Genomic DNA, 18854 nt, shown 5'->3' on the forward strand with positions numbered 1-18854 from the left:
TCAAAATAGGTTATGATTTTACAAATTAAGCACCAAAACATCATGTTATACAACAAATTTGACAGAAAAAGTAGTTCATTACACATTAATGCTATGTAGTAATTACTGTATTTACGAATTTAGCACCAAAATATCACAATATATTGGAAACATTGTCTACAAAAATGCGTTGGATAATCCAGAATGTTGGATAAGTAAGTGTTGGATAAGTGAGACTCTACTGTATTATTATTATTATTATTATTATTATTATTGTTATTATTATTATTATTATCTGCATTTCTATACTGCTTTTCTCACCCCTGGGGGGACTCAAAGCGGTTTACAACATAATAAATGGCAAAATTCAATGCCTTACAAATATATAAAAACTAGCTGTGCTCGGCCACGCGTTGCTGTGGCGAAGTATGGTGGTATGGGAAATAAAGTATTGAGGAATTGGTGGTAGTTAAGGTAAAGTCCATTTTAAATAGGTTATATAGCTGTGTGGAAGGGCCTTGAGTCTACACTGCCATATAATCCAGTTAAATAAGATAATCTGTATTTTATAGGCAATGTGGAAGAGGCCTAAGTGAGGCCTAACTCTGCCTGTCCCTTGGGCTGAGTGGGTTGCTAGGAGACCAAGTGGGCGGAGCTTAGCCTTCTAAGTGGCAGCAATTGGATAAAAACAATTATTCCTTCTCCCTCTAATTAGGACTTTATTTTTCTTTTCTTTTTGTTGTATGAACGTAGAGGCATGGATGAGGGGTTGTGCTGGCAAGTTTAGTGTTTCTGGGATGTGTAGTTTTGTTGTTTTGTCCTAGGCCGAAATTTTTTTATTCTTTTATATATATATAGATATATCACATATCTAAATAAAATACATACAACTGTAGATTAAAACCAGTATAATTGCTTTAAGTCTCCTTGTATAGAGAAAAAGTGGGCTACAAATAAATGTAGACATTGTAATAATAATAATAATAATAATAATAATAATACCAGCTCTTCATAGAACCGTAGAGTTGGAAGGGACCCCCAAAGATCATCCAATCCTACCCCATTCTGCCTGACAAAGACATTCCATGAACACCTGGTATAGCCACTTTGAGTCTCCTTGTGTAGAGAAAAAATGTGCTATAAATAAATGTAAATGTAATAATAATAATAATAATACCAGCTCTTCATAGAACCGTAGAGTTGGAAGGGACCCCCAAAGATCATCCAATCCTACCCCATTCTGCCTGGCAAAGACATTCCATGAACACCTGGTATAACCACTTTGAGTCTCCTTGTGTAGAGAAAAAAATGTGCTATAAATAAATGTAAATGTAATAATAATAATAATAATAATACCAGCTCTTCATAGAACCTTAGAGTTGGAAGGGACCCCCAAAGACCATCCAGTCCAACCCCATTCAGACAGAGACACTCCATCAATACACAGTATAACGGTTTTTAGTCTCTCTGTAGCGGGATATAAATACTAAAGTACACAGAAATCTATAAGAAGTATAAAGATACAGTTGTCCTATTGCTAACTAATATACAGAATAAAGCAATGGTTATATATTATATTATATTATATATATAACTGTATATTAGTTAGCGGGATATAAATAAACGTAATATCCTTGTATACAGAAAAGGTGGGCTATAAATAAACATAAACCTAGCAATGATAATAATACCAGCTCTTCATAGAACCATAGAGTTGGAAGAGTTCCCAAAGACCATCCAGTCCCACCCTATTCTACCATACAGTTGAGACGCAACTTTTGCACACTGGATCCCGAGAGAGGCCGGCCCAACCCTTAGTGGAAGCGCTGCCTCCAAAGGAATGTATTCATTCCATCCTCAACTCTTGGAGAAAAGTTCCTTCCAGTGCTGAGGTGGGTTCTTGTCCTGAGTCCATGGGTTTGTGCTCCCTTCTGAGGAACTGCATGACACCCACTGGCTCCGTCTTCTGCGTGACGTCCCTTTTGGAATGTAAAACATGCTTGTGGTTTTCCTGCCAGAAGACAAGCTTGTGGGGTTTCCCCCGGTGCCTTAGGCAAGACTCTTGCAATACGGGATGCGTCATGAAGGCCCTTTGGGACAGAGAAGAGAAATGAGGTCAACCGAGGTAGAGGGAGGGGCCTGCTCCGTTTGTATGGGTCAGAAAAGCCCCTTGGAAGGAAGGAAGGAAGGAAGGCCCCCCTGGCACCCAACCTCCCGTTCTCTGGCTGAATAATGATGATGATGATGATGATGTTACACACTAACACTTTTGAAATGTTTGCTTGCCTGGCTTTGGGTCCCGTGGGGGAGAAAAGCAGGATATAAATACAAAATTATTATTAATAATAATTGTACAGTCACTCCATGGCTTGGAAATAGTGTAGTTTATAAAGATTCCAAAAAGGGAACCCAGGCTTTAATCATTTTCTATATCATCAACATCATCATCATCATTTAATTACTTATTAATCGCCCTCCATCCACGATGCTCTAGGCGATTTACAAGATAAAATTGTAAAGGATAAAAATATATACATACAAATATTGATAAAATTAACATAGATTAAAAGCTCTAGTAAAGAGCCAGGTCTTGAGTGCGAGGGTAAAAGGCCCCAACTCATGCATGGCTCTCATCTAGGGCGGCAAGGCATCCCATAAGGCAGGGGCAGAAACAGAAAAAGCTATATAAGGGGCCTCATTGTATATAACTGAACTGGAGCATCCATGGACTTCGGTATCAACGGGGAATTCTAGGACTTGGCCCGGTGGAAACCAAGGGTTTTCATGTTGTGTGGCCGTGTTATAGCAGCGTTTTCACCTGACGTTTCACCTGCACCTGTGGCTGGATCTTCAAAGGAAGATGTTGTCCTGGCATTTCCATTTGTCCTGTCGCTCTCAATTGTGGTCCTTCAGATCCTCTGAAGATGCCAGTGGCCACAGATGCAGGTGAAACGTCAGGAGAAAATGCTGCTAGAACACATTGGCCACACAGCCCAGAAACCACACAACACCCTGGTGGTTCTGGCTACGAAAACCTTTGGTAACACCAGGTCCCCCTGTTTGGCTTTGCCTTGCTCCATGTGCTGCTGTCTCTGTTTATAGCAGCCAGGCTAGTGGTCCAGGATGGGCTGCTCTGGGGCCAAGGATCATAGAATCATAGAATAGTAGAGTTGGAAGAGACCTCATGGCCATCCAGTCCAACCCCTTCTAAGAAGCAGGAAGGTGGCAGGTGGGCTTCCTGTAGAGCAGAGATGGGGGAGTGTGGCTCCTCAATCATGGCCATTTGAGGTCCTTCCCAAAACACTGCATCAGGACTTTGACATGAAATGGCGCCTTGGTTCACCTCCTATAAGAAGCTCTTCCCGCTCTGAGGGCCAGCACTCCTTTCACCCACGTGGCCATCACGCTGTCCTCCTTCCTCTTCTCTGCAGTGATCCGCGCTGGAACCAAAGCCGCAGAGGGCCTGAGTGACGCCGACCTGGCCAAGCGGGCGCGGGTGAGTCCGGAGACATTTGTGGCAGGAAAGAGGGAGGGTTTGGGGGCAGCCTGGCCCTCAGTGCTCTCTTCTCAAACATAAGGCCGCAACGGTGCACTGAAGACTTTTGGGAAGAAGAAGGGGGAAGTGACCTCTACATGCAAAACATTTTGACCTGCACAGATCTAGTAAATGGGTGTGAAAACAAGGCGGAGGGCAGGCAGGCACCTGGGCTCCCTCTGTCCCTTCTTGCTCAGTAGACAAGTGTCGGTGCCACTTGTTGCAGTCCAGCCTTTGATCGTGTCTGCAGCTGATCTCACTGGGGATTCTGGGCCTGCAAGGCAGCAGGACAGTCACGAGATTTTAGGCCCTGAAAATGAGTGGTCTGTGTATGAAGGCCACATTCCAGAAGCGCAGCTTGTTAGGGAAACAAGGTCAGAGACGGAACTGAGCTCAGAGGATGAGAATGAAGGTCCAGGTGGACAGACTAATGAGCAGTTAGATAGGAGATTTACATTCCGTCAACACAAAGGTCAAGGCGCTTATTAGCCAAAGAGTCCTTATGAGTTAGTGAAGGGAGAAGGCATGATTTTCTATCTATATTAGCAAGCTATTTCACCAGCCTAGGCAACACTGGTTTTGAGAATAGAACTTCTGCCAAGTCAAGTCTGTTACGGGATTTCTAGTTCCATGTTTCCTTTGTCATGTTTCAAGTTTCATGTGTTCAGGTTTCTAAAGACTGTTCCTGAATCTCATGTTTGGATTTATCCTGCTTTTTTACTCATGATTTTGGATGCTTCTCATGTACTTTGAATTCTGAGGATGATTCCTGAATGTTGGACTTTGGATGTTTATACTATTTGGCTGAATTTCTTTTCATATATATTCTTCAGTATACTGCTTTGCCATTTCACCTTGGGCTGGAGAGTGTGTTAGGTTCAGAGGTGGTTCCCCGCCTTGGGGTGCCACACTGCTCCACCTCCAGCGCTTGCCAGGGCTGGCCCCACTGCGGTCCGGGCCCCTCGGAGGTCAAGCTCCGCTCAGCGCCAGGCTGCCCGTCCTCTCTACGGCCGTGGACACAGCGTCACCTTCTCTCCCTCTCTCCTCTTTCAGTTTGAGGAGCTGAAGCGGCAGAAGCTGAAGGACCAGAACATCTTTGTGTCTCGAACGAGGCTCTGCGTCCACAACCTGCCCAAGAGCGTCGACGATGTCCGCCTCCGGGCACTGATGCTGCGGGCAGCGGGCGGCAAGGGCCGTGGCAGTGTCCGGATCAAGGAGGTGAGCCTGGCATCGGCAATGGGTTGCAGTTCTGGCAGCATTTCTTTCAGGGGAAGCCAGGCTGTTGCCTCTTGCAGGCCTTCTATGGAACTGTGACCCATTCTTCTCCCCCCCTCCTTAGTGCCGGGTGATGCGGGACCGGAAGGGCCAGGGCCAGTCCCTGGGCTACGCCTTTGTGGAGTTCCAGGAGCACGACCAGGCGCTGGCCGCCCTGCGCCACACCAACAACAACCCCCAGCTCTTTGGGGACCACAAGGTGGGTGCGTTCCCAGTCCCTCCTTGGGACAGGACGGGGATCAGCTGGATGGGGCACTGGGGCTGTGGGTGAGGCACGGTGGGGGCAGACCCTGTCAGGCTGTCGCACCGCAGGTGAGCTTCACCTTGCTATATACACCAGGCTGTACACAGGTTGATGTCTTTTGTAGTTTATTAGAAAATAGAAGATAAAAAGTTCTTTGAAAGCAAAAGTAAAGTTCCAAAAGATCGTTACAATATAAAGCCTTAAAGAATAATCCAAGAAATCACAAGGAATAAACAAACCCCCATGAGAGCATGACAAAGTCCTAATAACATGAACACAAAAGCTGCAAGATAATCCAGGAAAACGAGAGCTTGCTTCTTGGTTAAACAAAAGTTGCTTTGTCAAAGGTTTGTCTCCAAACACACTGTGTTGTCGAAGACTTTCATGGCCGGGATCACAGGGTTGTTGTATGTTTTCCGGGCTGTGTGGCCATGTTCTAGAAGTATTCTCTCCTGACGTTTTGCCCACATCTATGGCAGGCATCCTCAGAGGTTGTGAGGTATGGACTTTCCACAGATACATATTAACCTTCCTTGCTTAGTTTCTCCATACCTCACAACCTCTGAGGATGCCTGCCATAGATGTGGGCGAAACGTCAGGAGAGAATACTTCTAGAACATGGCCAGACAGCCCAGAAAACATACAACAACCCTCCACACACACTGTTTTAATACCCTTTGCAAAGCATGAAAGCATTTCTTTGGCCTCTGACCTCCTTCTCATTTGCTATTCTCACACTCCTTCGAACCCTGAATTCCAAACGGCCAGATCAATCTAAAGATTCCCTTTCATCAAGCTCAGCCTGCTCATTAGCGTCAGCCTGCCTCCTATCAGACTGAGAACTGTCCTCCTTTTCTGAGTCAGTTTGCACCTGGCTAGTTTCATTATCATCAACATCATTCCCTGCTGTGGGAAAAACTTTCTGTTCCTCATCTTCTACAACGGACATTCTGAACCTGATTTTGAACCTGAATCCCATAATCCCCATCAGAGTCAATTTGAGGTTCCAGCTGAGTCACAACACAGGCAGCGCAGCCTAGTTTTGTGCTGCTCCAGAGGGGGGTCCCCAGTCCCTTCTTTGGGGGGCAAGAAAAAGCATCTCAGCAATTCAAATCAGTTTGAAATTCCCTGTTATGTAGCAGAAGGGACTCTTCCCTCCTGTTAGGAAGTCAAATACCTTCTTGCAGTGAAGTGGTCTCTCTCCTCAGGAACAAAAACAACACACAGACACAAAGCTGACCGTTCCAACTGGAAGGCTTTTCTTTCTTAAGTTGCAGAAAATAGTACAAATACTAGCATGGTATTTACAGTATCTACAAACACTCCTATCTCAATAAGCAACCTCCAACCCTCATCAACACAACACCAGGGTTACTACAAACTTATAGACAACAGTCTCGGCACTGAGCTGCCACACCCCAGTTACAGTGAACCTGTGGTTTATCCTGAGACACTGATTCTGTTGGCACTTAATAAAGAAATGCTGAGCAATGGATACCTTCTGCCAGCTCATGGCCTTGGAAGAGATGCCGTTTCAGCACCATTTCCCAGGGATGCAGAGAAGAAGGGGGTCCTTGGCCTGTTGCTCTGAGGCAACCCCCCCCCCCCCCCCAATGCTCTTTCTGACCCTGTGATCCCCATTCCCCCCCAGCGTCCCATTGTGGAGTTTTCCCTGGAAGATCGCCGGAAGCTGAGGCTGAAGGAGCAGCGAGCACAACGCAGCCTGGTAAGACAGAGGGGAGCAGGGGGCACCGGGTGGCCTTTTGCTGGGACTGCCCATCATGCCTTCAGGGGGTGGCATGTTTTGGCAGAGGCAGTCTGTCGTCAAACCCAGGGGGGCCCTTTTTGGTTGGAAATGGCAACCTCCCAAGACACTAACTCAGGGGTCTCCAAACTTTTTAAACAGGGGGCCAGTTCATGGCCCCTCAGACTGTTGGAGGACCGGACTATAGGTTTTTTTAAAAGCTATGAACAAATTACCATGCACACTGCACATATCTTATCTTGAAGTAAAAAAACAAAACAGGAACACATACAACCTCAATGTTAATAATAATAATAATAATAATAATAATAATAATAATAATAATAATAATAATAATAAATACATCACACAGTCCTAGACACTTGGGAAGTGTTCGACTTGTGATTTTGTGATACGAAATCCAGCATATCTATGTTGTTTGCTGTGTCATACAATATAATAATAATAATAATAATAATAATAATAATAATAATAATAATAATGGGTGCTGTGCCAAAAGATCTCAGCCGGCATTTGGAAACAATAGACATTGACAAAATTACGATCTGCCAACTGCAAAAGGCCACCCTACTGGGATCTGCGCACATCATCTGAAAATACATCACACAGTCCTAGACACTTTGTGTTCGACTTGTGATTTTGTGATGCGAAATCCAGCATATCTATCTTGTTTGCTGTGTCATAATAAAATAATAATAAAAACAATAAGTTTGGGAGAGACCCCTTGGGCCATTTAGTCCAAGCTCCTTCTACCTTTGTGCACCAAAAGCACAAGCAAAGCACCCCTGACAGATGGCCACCCAGCCTCAATGTTAATAATAATAAGGCCATCCTACTGGGATCTGCGCGCATCATCCAAAAATACATCGCACAGTCCTAGACGCTTGGGAAGTGTTCGACTTGTGATTTTGTAATACGAAATCCAGCATGTCTATCTTGTGTCATACTGCGTTGTTGTGTCAATAATAATAATAATAATAATAAAAATAATAATAATAATAAAAAAAATAATAAATTTATTGACATCCTGCACCATCTCCCGAAGAGGGCTCGGGGCAGCTTACAAGGTTCCCTCTGCCAAATTATCTCAGGAAATGTTTTGACACTCGTCCAGCCACTTTATTAATGGTCTTAAAATCATGCACTTTTGACCTGACTACCTCATCTTTTTCATTGATGGTGATGTTTGTTTTATTACCTTCCCTATCTGTTTTTTATGATTGTTAGCTACTTGTGTTTTTAATTTGCTTTTTGTATCTGAACATTTTTATATTGTTTATCCCTCTTTACATTGGTTTTAACTGTTATATTTCTTCAAACCATTTTTAATTAAGAAGAACATCAAAGTGAGCCCCTACCGCTTTCTGTTCCAACACTTTGCACCTTATTGCTATACCATTCCACTAGAAGTTATAATGCGTTTCACCTTGTTAACCTTATTCCTCGCCCTTAGTCTGAAGATTGAAGTACCAACTATACTGCTACAGGGCATTGAACATGTTTTAATTGTTTTTAAATGGTTGTTGTTGTATGCTTTTTCTCGATGTATTTATTGCTGTGTTTGGATTTGTTTTTACTGTTGTATTTTTATATTGTTTGACCATGGTCCCTTGGTAAGCCACCCCGAGTCCCCTTGGGGAGATGGGGCGGGATATTATTATTATTATTATTATTATTATTATTATTATTATTTTATTGTATGACACAGCAAACAAGATAGATATGCTGGATTTCGTTTCACAAAACCACAAGTCGAACACTTCCCAAGTGTCTAGGACTGTGTGATGTATTTTCGGATGATGCGCGCAGATCCCAGCAGGGTGGCCTTTTGCAGTTGGCAGATCGTAATTTTGTCAATGTCTATTGTTTTCAAATGCTGGCTGAGATCTTTTGGCACGGCACCCAGTGTGCCCATCACCACCGGGACCACCTGCACTGGTTTCTGCCAGAGTCTTTGCAGTTCAATCTTGAGGTCCTGATAGCAGATGAGTTTTTCCTGTTGTTTTTCCTCAATGCGACTGTCACCTGGGATGGCAACATCAAGGATCCAAACCTTGTTCTTTTCCACAACTGTGATGTCTGGTGTGTGGTGTTCCAGAACTTTGCCAGTCTGGATTCGGAAGTCCCACAGTATCTTTGCGTGCTCATTTTCCACGACCTTTGCTGGTTTGTGATCCCACCAGTTCTTTGCTGCCGGGACGTGGTACTTGAGGCATAAGTTCCAATGAATCATTTGGGCCACATGGTTGTGCCTCTGTTTGTAGTCTGTCTGTGCAATTTTCTTACAGCGGCTGAGGATATGATCCATGGTTTTGTCGGTTTCCTTGCACAGTCTGCATTTTGGGTCATCAGCTGATTTTTTGATCTTGGCCTTAATTGCATCATCATCATCATCATTATTATTATTATTATTATTATTATTGTGGTGGCGGGATAGAAAAAAATAAAGTATTAATGGTTCTATATATGGATGCATGGTTTGCTTTGAGGGTCCCACGTGTCATGACTCTTCTTCTCTTGGCAGCAAAAGCTGAGGCAGAAGGAAGCCGCTCGGGCCGTCCCTGGGGCTCCTGAACCAGCAGCGCCCACAAACAGCGCGACGCCGGGGCCAAAGAGGCGGAAAAGGAAGCAGAAAGGAGCAGAAGGGGCAGCTCAGGGCCCCAAGGGACCCCCCGTCGCCACCGAGCAAAAGGGCCCGGCCGCAAAGAGGCCCAGGGAGAACCCCGTGGGGAAGTCCCCTCCCGCAAAAGGAGGCGCCGACGCCGGCTCCACCCCGTGGTCTGGGTTCCAGACGCGCGGCGTGGTGGAGCAGGTGGAGCTGCCGGACGGCAAGAAGCGGCGCAAGGTCCTGGCCCTGCCCTCCCACCGGGGCCCCAAGATCAGGTAGGGGAGGGGACCCTCTCGCTCAGGACTCTGCTGAGCAGCAGGTGGGGCCTCTGGGGCAAGGCTGCGGTGGGGTGGGGTGGGGATCTCCTTGGGGCTCTTCCTACTTTAGAATCATAGAGGTGAGAGAGGCGCCCTCAAAGGTCATCCAGTCCAACCCCCTTCTGCCATGCAGAGAAAGCCCCCCTGAGAGATGGCCATCCATCCTCAGTTTAAAAGCTTCAGGAAGGAGCTTCCACCGGACTCCGGGGCAGGGAGTTCCACTGCTGAACAGCTCTTCTTACGGTCAGGAAGGTCTTCCTCATGTTCAGTGGAATCTCCTTGCCTGTCATTTGAACCCGTGGCTCCCTTATTTATTTATTTATTTATTTATTTATTACCAATATTTATATCCCACCTTTCTCACCCGAAGGGACTCAGGGCGGCTTACAACACTGGCACAATTAGATGCCTATACAAAATCAATCAACAGTACATAAAATCAGTTAAAAAACAATTAAATACAATATAAAATTACAGTATATAAATTTGAAAAATATATATGCTCAGATCCGTTCATCCGAAAACCTCGTGCCTTATCCATAGGTCAGTCTGTGTCATCGTTTATTCGTTAAAAGCCTGGGCACATAGCCATGTTTTTAGGGCTCTTCTAAAGCCCAAAAGAGTTGGAACTCATCTGATCTCTCTGGGGAGGGTGTTCCACAGCCGGGGAGCCACCACCGAGAAGGCCCTGTCCCTCCAGGGCAGCAAAAAGGAAGCCTGCTCCTTCCTCCTTAGGACATCTTTCTCCCTTTCCAACTTCCCCTGTTGCCTTGCCATTTGTTTGTGTATTTGAATCCTAGAGCTGGAAGAGCCCCCAAGGGCTACCTAGTCCAGGCAAAAAGACACAATCAAATCCCCCCTGACAGAGGACCATCTAGCCTCTATTTAAAATCCCCCAGAGAATGAGACCCCTATTGGGGAAAAAATGGCAGTCATAACCTTATTGAAAAAGAAAAATGCTGTCCTATCCGTTTGGCAAATGTCAATCTCCATGAACATGTGGAGACCACCTTTTGAAAACCACTAGTCAAGAAAAACACGCCCTTATTAGAAGTGAACCCTCTGAATAAGTGATATTCACAAGTATTCATGTAATGGCACACAGGTAACTCAGCTGTTAGACTGAAAAGCCATGTCTTTCATTTGCCAAGGACAAAGACATGCCACTACAAAAACATATTTGGCTATCAGAGTTTTAAAGATTTTTTTCTTAAGTTGAAGTTGTAGTTGCCCAAAACATATACTCTTCTTCGAAACCTCTTAGTTTAAAATATGCACTCAGTGATAAAAAAACCCAAAGTCTTCTTTGAAAAATAACATACCTTGTTTACTCACAAACATCTCATATTAATTCACCATACAGGCACATTTCTTATTAAAGTTCAGTTATAGATAAGATGTAGTTGCGTTAGAGTACACAGGGTATCATACTTAATTTAATCTTTAAGTAATTTGTAGATATTTGGAGTTTCTGAGTTAGTACTAGTATTCTAGATGATGATGATGATGATGATGATGATGATGATGTTAATGAGGAATGGCCCTTGGGGAACCTTTCCTCTCAAAGTACAGTAGAGTCTCACTTACCCAACACTCGCTTATCCAATGTTCTGGATTATCCAAGCCATTTTTGTAGTCAATGTTTTCAATACATCGTGATATTTTGGTGCTAAATTTGTAAATACAGTAATTCCTACATAGCATTACTGCGTATTGAACTACTTTTTCTGTCAAATTTGTTGTATACAGTAGAGTCTCACTTATCCAAGCTAAACGGGCTGGCAGAAGCTTGGATAAGTGAATATGTTGGATAATAAGGAGGGATTAAGAAAAAGCCTATTAAACATCAAATTTGGTTATGATTTTACAAATTAAGCACCAAAACATCATGTTATACAACAAATTTGACAGAAAACGTAGTTCATTACACATTAATGTTATGTTGTAATTACTGTATTAACGAATTTAGCACTAAAATATCAAGATATATTGAAAACATTGACTACAAAAATGGCTTGGATAACCCAGAACGTTGGATAAGCCAGGCTTGGAGAAGTGAGACTGTACTGTACCATGATGTTTTGGTGCTTAATTTGTAAAATCATAACCTAATTTGATGTTTAATAGGCTTTTCCTTAATCTCTCCTTATTATGCAACATATTTGCTTATCCAACGTTCTGCTGGCCCGTTTACGTTGGATAAGCGAGACTCTACTGTATTTGGACTCACTGAAGTCCAAAGTAAGCATATAGTAAACTGTCCTTGCCTAAGTCCAAAAGCATACTTCTCTACTGAGATCCAAACACATACATGCATCCTAGAATCATAGAATCATAGAATAGTAGAGTTGGAAGAGACCACATGGGCCATCTAGTCCAACCCCCTGCTAAGAAGCAGGAAATCGCATTCAAAGCACCCCCGACAGATGGCCATCCAGCCATCCAGCCTCTGCTTAAAAGCCTCCAAGGAAGGAGTCTCCACCACGGCCCCGGGGAGAGAGTTCCACTGGTGAACAGCCCTTCTCACAGTGAGGAAGTTCTTCCTGATGTTCAGGTGGAATCTCCTTCCTTTCCTGTAGTTTGAAGCCCTTGTTCCCTTGCGTCCTAGTCTGCAGGGCAGCAGAAAACAAGCTCCCTCCCTCCTCCCTTTGACTTCCCTTCACATATTTGTACATGGCTATCATGTCTCCTCTCAGCCTTCTCTTCTGCAGGCTAAACATACCCAGCTCTTTAAGCCGCTCCTCATAGGGCTTGTTCTCCAGACCCTTAATCATTTTAGTCGCCCTCCTCTGGACGCTTTCCAGCTTGTCAACATCTCCCTTCAACTGTGGTGCCCAAAACTGGACACAGTATCCTCCTCCGCTGAGGTCTAAAGTGAACTGATAACAAAATGGAGTCTTGAGTCTGAACATGCTCAGTACAATCTCATGTCTATAACCCCTCTCACACCAACATACACATAGAATACAGGTTAGCAAATATATACATTAACAAACAAATAGTGAAGTCTTGGAGGGTTGCTATTTCCAACAACCCCAAGGCCTGGAGATGTGCATGCGTGTGCACCGTTTGGGCCCATGCCTGTGTCGGGGAGTGTGGTCTTGCCCTGGGGACCCTTCTGACTCGGAGTGGCCTCTCTCTTGGCAGGCGGTGCGATAAGGGCAAGGTGAAGCTGCCCCCGGCAAAGAAGGTGGCCGTCCCCGCCCGGCCGCAGAAGAAGAGGCCGTCCCCGGAGGAGCCCAGGCAGGTGAGTTATTTTGTGTATCGTTGAAATGTTTTGAAGTTTTTGTCAAATACGTTGTGTCGTTGTTTCGGGCTTGTCCCTGTTGTGAGCCGCCCCGAGTCCCTTCAGGGAGATGGGGCGGTATATAAAAATAAAGTTTATTATTATTATTATTTATTATTAGGGGAGTGTCGCATCTCAGCACTGCTTCGCCTTGCTCCAACACACAAACCACCACAGCAGGCTTGAGTCTTTTCAGTTTATTGAAGAAAGACAGCGAAACTTATTAAACAGCAGAAAAATAAGCAAAATCCAATTGTAAGTGCAATCCTTAAACACAGTTCAATGATTTCGTAGATTTTAGTCCAAAATCCCAAAAATAGCACAGTAAATCCAAGGTAACCTGAATACGTGAGCTTCAAAAGTAATCCAAACAGATTCTAGGCATGAGACGAGGCTTGAACAAGGCAAGAGTTGATTCTCCAAAAGTGAGGTTGCTCTGACTGGAATCTTTCCCAAATTACATCTCTTTTAACCCTCTTTACAAAACATAAACACGTTCTTGTGCGCTCTTTTTTTCTCCGCCTTTGTCTGGAATTCTCACACTGCGATGAACGCCTGATCTCAACTTTAATCTGGAATCTCTGTCTAACAAGCATTCATCCCCCTCACTCCCATCCCAGCCCTATTGACATTTTTCAGACTCCTGTAGAAGGTCATCCTTATCTTTGCTCGACTGAGAACTTTCCACATTCCCTTCCGTCTGTTTTCCCAAGCCAACCTCAGCTCCCGAATCCACCTGCCTTTCTGAGTCAACCACATTCCCTGGGACAAACTGCGGCTCCACCTGTTCTTTCTCCTCCCATCCTAATTCATGACGGAGAATAGCTCAAGAAGGAGGACCTTCTACAGGAGTCTGAAAAATGTTACAGAGCTCAGATGGGAGTGAGGGGGATGAATGCTTGTTAGACAGCTTTATTGAAGTTATTTACAGCTCTGTACAGAAGCGCAGCTAACACGCATGTCCGGCAGAATTGATGGCGACCAGAGAAAAAGCTTATCAGTAGAACTTGCCACCTCCCACATTCCATTCCCAGGGACTTATGTCAGGCTATGTAAGTGGAAGCTGAATTAGAGTTGCTCTAGGCAGGAAATCTAATTCTATGCACTTAACCATTCCTCTGCTGGAATGCTCACCACACACTCACTTCAACAATGAGTGAACATTTCACACCCTACATAAACCATTACTCTGACAAAATAACCCTTTTTTATTTCCAACCCTTCCCTCCCCCTCCCCTTATTTCTCCCTTTCGACCCGTCCAAAACCCGCGAAACAGCAAAAATACCGCAATAAACGATGTAGATTAATATTTATTGAAATCCCACCAAAGAGCGAGGCCGCGAAAAGTGGACCGCAGAGTAGCGAGGGAACACTGTATTCTTTTTGTACTTTTAAATCAGTGGCTCCCAAACTTATTTGGCCTACCGCCCCCTTTCCAGAAAAAAAATATTACTCAGTGCCCCCTGGAAATTAATTTTTTAAAATTTTAATAGCAATTAAACAGTATTAATGTTCCTACCGTTTTCGTAAAATATAGTAAAGAATGGTGTAAATTAAAAACATTGAAGTTTGAAATTATGAAACTATTTTTTGAACTCAGAATAGAAAGGTAATACAAAAAAAGTTAAAACATTCAAATGCACCTGTGGCCATCACCGCCCCCCTGGATCACTGCAGCACCCACCAGGGGGCGGTAGCGCGCACTTTGGGAATCACTGTTTTAAATACTCTGCTGTTTGGGGCACTTTCCTAACGTGCCCTTCCCCTCCAGGCGCCCAAGAAGAAGCAGCGCCGGGCGAGGGGCAGCCGGGCCGAGGCCCGTTTTGAGCAGCTGGTGGAGCAGTACAAGCGCCGCATCCTGGTCAGCGGACAGAGCGGTCTGCCGGCCAAGCGGGGCAAGTGGTTCGAGAGCTGAGCTGCCCTGGACGGGAGGGACGGAGGGCTTTGCTTTCCCTTTTCCTCCTCCTCTGGACTCTTGGACTAATGAGGGGTCTGCAACCCAGAGCAGCTCCCTGGACACCAAGGTGGCCTCTGCATCTCAGCCTTCCCTTTGGAGATCTTTGCGAAGGCCGGAAGCCAAAAAGGGCCACCACCAGAAGGGCCTCTTCCTCCGACTGGGATCTTGGCAGAGAGAGAGATGCCCGGTCAACGGAGGCCGGTCTGGAGCGAGGCTGGCCCTGCTCGGCACCCCTTCCCTGATCCAAGTTCGTCGTGGGAGGGGTCTCCTTCCTTCCTGGGCTTCCCGAGTCCTGTTCAGAGCCTGCGCCTCTCTGGTTTGGTCCCCTGCGTGGCTGGAGACCTATATTTATATTTTTAACCAATAAAGACTTCCAGGGTGGCTTTTTCCAGATCGATGTGGAGCAGACGTGATTCAGTTCCTTCATTTTGGGCCCAGGGAAGGTTTGGGTCTGAGGCTGGTCTCAAATCTCCACAAGTCACACTCTCTCAGCCAGGTATGAATGCTGCAGTTAGCCACCTTGATGAGCATTTAATGGCCTTGCAGCTTCAAAGCCTGGCTGCTTCCTGCCTGGGGGGATCCTTTGTTGGGAGGTGTTAGATGGCCCTGATTGTTTCCTTTCTGGAATTCCCAATTTCCCTGCTTTCAGAGTGTTGCTCTTTATTTACTGTCCTGGTTTTAGAGATTCTATTGTTCTGTATTATTATACCACAGTAATTATTACAGATTATATTTTTAATCTTATATTATCTGCTTAGAACTGGATTATATGAGGCCCCTTCTACACAGCTGTATAAAATCCACACTGAACTGGATTATATGGCAGTGTGGACTCAAGATAATCCAGTTCAAAGCAGTTACTTGTGCCTTGGCATTCTGGGTAATAGAGCTGTGTGGAAGGGCCTTGAGTCTACACTGCCATACAATCCAGTTCAAATTGGATAATCTGTATTTTATAGGCAGTGTGGATCAGGCCTAAGTGCCTTTCCCCTGGGCGCCATCTTGGCTGGGGGAGTTGCTAGGATATGAAGGGGCGGGGCCTAAAGGTAGCGGGGGCGGGGCTAAAGGAGCCTACCTTTCTAACTGGCAGTTAGGGGGAGAAAGGCTCTTCCTCATCCTCTGTAATTTGGACTGTTTTTCTAGGTTTTTTTTTTTTATTGAAAGACCTATTTTGGATGGCTGTGTCTTTTGTGGCCAAATTTGGTGTGATTGGGTTCAGTGGTTTTGTTGTTTACTCCATAGTAAAACGCACATTACATTTTTATATATATAGATGCATATATTCCACCACAATTGGGGGGGTTGTAAGAAGGGACTCGTCCAAGCTGGAAATTTACATAGATAACTTGTCAAGTAGGTTCCCTTCCCCCCCTTTTTTACCCCATGTCGGGTGAGTTGAGAAACTGCAAGTTGCTTCTGGTGTGAGAGAACTGGCCATCTGCAAGGACGTTGCCCGGAAAGTAAAGGGAAGGACAGTAAAAGAAGAAAAGGAAGGGAAGGCAGAAAGGAAGGGAAACAAGGGAAGGGAGGAAAGGAAGAAAAGTAAAGGAAGGAAGGAGGGATGGAAAAAGAAGGAAGGGAAGGAAGGCTAAAGAAAGGGAAGGAAGGAAGGAAGTAGGGAAGGGAGAAGAGAAGGAAGGAAGAAGAAAAAGGAGGATGGGAGGAAAATGGGAACGAGGGGGGTTGGACTGGATGGCCCATGAGGTCTCTTCCAACTCTATTATTCTATGATTCTGTGAAGGAAGGAGAGGGGGGAAAAGAAGGGAAAAGCAGGAGAAAGGGAAAAGGAATTCAGCAAGTGTGGTTTATTGTGTTGTCGAAGGCTTTCATGGCCGGGATTAAAGCGTCGTTGTGTGTTTTCCGGGCTGTATGGCCATGTTCCAGAAGCATTCTCTCCTGACGTTTCACCCACATCCATGGCAGGCATCCTCAGAGGTTGTGAGGGTGAGGATGCCTGCCAGAGTTGTGGGCGAAATGTCAGGAGAGATTACTACTGGAACATGGCCATGCAGCCCGGAAAACACACAACGACCCCATGGTATTATTATTATTATTATTATTATTATTATTATCTTCTATATATATATAAGGTTAATGAAATTTCGGCCTAGGACAAAACAACAAAACTACACATCCCAGAAACACTAAACTTGGCAGCACAACCCCTCATCCATGCCTCTACGTTCATACAACAAAAAGAAAAGAAAAATTAAGTCCTAATTGGAGGGAGGGGAATAATTGTTTTTATCCAATTGCTGCCAAGCTTTGCCCACTTGGTCTCCTAGCAACCCACTCAGCCCAGGGGACAGGCAGAGTTAGGCCTCACTTAGGCCTCTTCCACACTGCCTATAAAATACAAATTATCTGATTTTAACTGGATTATATGGCAGCGTAGACTCAAGGCCCTTCTACACAGCTATATAACCCATTTATAATGGGCTTAATGTCAGGGGAAAACCTTTACCCTTGACCTTAACTACCACCAATTCCTCAATACTTTATTTCCCATACCACCAGACTTCGCCACAGCAACGCGTGGCCGGGCACAGCTAGTAATAATAATAATACTTTATTTTTATATCCCGCTCCCATCTCCCCCAGGGGGACTCGGGGCGGCTCACATGGGGAACAAGCCCAATGTCACATGTAAATAAAACAGTCATACAATAAAACCATTATAAACAATAAAACCATATAACAGCATAAAACAAGATAAAACAGCATATCAGAACAATGAGTCTGAGCATAGTGCAATATATATAGAGAGGCAAAAATTATACAGCAGGGGTCCCCAAACTAAGGCCCGGGGGCCGGATGCGGCCCTCCAAGGTCATTTACCTGGCCCCCACCCTCAGTTTTATAATATAATATTTTATATCAGTTTTAATAATATATTGTAAATACATATATTATTGATAAAAATATTATAATGTTATACAATATAATACTAATAATATTACCATACAATAATATTAATTCTATGTTATATGTTGCATATAATATTACAGTATAGTGGTATAATTCAATATCGTAATATATAATGCTAATATTGTGCTATGCTAATAATATAATATATTGTATGTACATACAGCTGCTTTGAGTCCCCTTCGGGGTGAGAAGGGTGGGATATAAATGTAGTAAATAAATGTAGTAATTAATTAATTAATTAATTTTAGACTTAGGCTCGCCCAAAGTCTGAAATGACTTGAAGGCACACAACAACAACAATCTTAATTCATTTAACTATCTCATTGGCCAGTGGCAGGCCCACACTTTCCATTGAAATCCTGATAGGTTTATGTTGGTTAAAATTGTTTTCATTTTTAAATATTGTATTGTTCTTTCATTGATGTTGTTGTTTTGCACTGCAAATAAGACATAGGCAGTGTGCATTGGGATTTGTTTGAATTTTTTTTCAAATGATAATTTGGCCCCTCCACAGTCTGAAGGATTGTGGACCGGCCCTCGGATTAAAAGGTTTGAGGACTCCTGTTATACAGGCTCAACGTAAGGCTCAGGTTTGAACCTCTCAGTATGGCTCTGTACCCAATGGGGTGGCTTTAGGCAAGTCACACTCTCTCAGCCACAGAGGGAGGCTCAGACCCTCTGTTTCCAAAGCCTGAGGATCCCTGTTTGATGGAGAGCAGGCAGTTCTGGGAATGATGTGTGCAAGCCAAAGAAAAAGAAGGCGAAGGCGGCCTGGGAGGGCCGGGAAACAGGGAGAACCGGGCGAGGGGAAGGCGCTCTGAGTCAGGGCTGCCAGGCAGGCAGAGGTGGCACTTTTGGGGCAAGAAGGGAGCAAAGCCAAGGCAGAAGGCGCTGCTGGCACTTCGCGGAGGAGGAAGAGGAAGAGGAGGAGGCCTGGTGCACCCCTGATTTGGTAAACA

At 44.6% G+C, this 18854-nt stretch overlaps 1 protein-coding gene across 2 annotated transcripts in view; it reads left to right on the forward strand.

Annotated features, from left to right (window-relative positions):
* rbm28 (RNA binding motif protein 28) overlaps positions 1 to 15358 on the forward strand; it is a 40847-nt gene extending 25489 nt beyond the window's left edge. The window contains exons 13-20 of one of the 2 annotated variants that reach the window (XM_062983463.1): positions 3411 to 3475; positions 4568 to 4732; positions 4854 to 4988; positions 6685 to 6759; positions 9323 to 9681; positions 12871 to 12970; positions 13131 to 13264; positions 14782 to 15358. In XM_062983463.1, the coding sequence (XP_062839533.1) occupies positions 3411 to 3475; positions 4568 to 4732; positions 4854 to 4988; positions 6685 to 6759; positions 9323 to 9681; positions 12871 to 12970; positions 13131 to 13264; positions 14782 to 15334 (1586 nt within the window). In that variant the 3' untranslated portion in view covers positions 15335 to 15358. The remainder of the gene's footprint in view (positions 1 to 3410; positions 3476 to 4567; positions 4733 to 4853; positions 4989 to 6684; positions 6760 to 9322; positions 9682 to 12870; positions 12971 to 13130; positions 13265 to 14781) is intronic. The other variant, XM_062983464.1, reaches the window with a different exon arrangement.
* The last annotated feature ends 3496 nt before the right edge of the window (positions 15359 to 18854 follow it).

The sequence above is a fragment of the Anolis carolinensis genome, chromosome 5, assembly GCF_035594765.1.
Source record: "Anolis carolinensis isolate JA03-04 chromosome 5, rAnoCar3.1.pri, whole genome shotgun sequence".
Taxonomy (NCBI): Eukaryota; Metazoa; Chordata; class Lepidosauria; order Squamata; family Dactyloidae; genus Anolis; species Anolis carolinensis.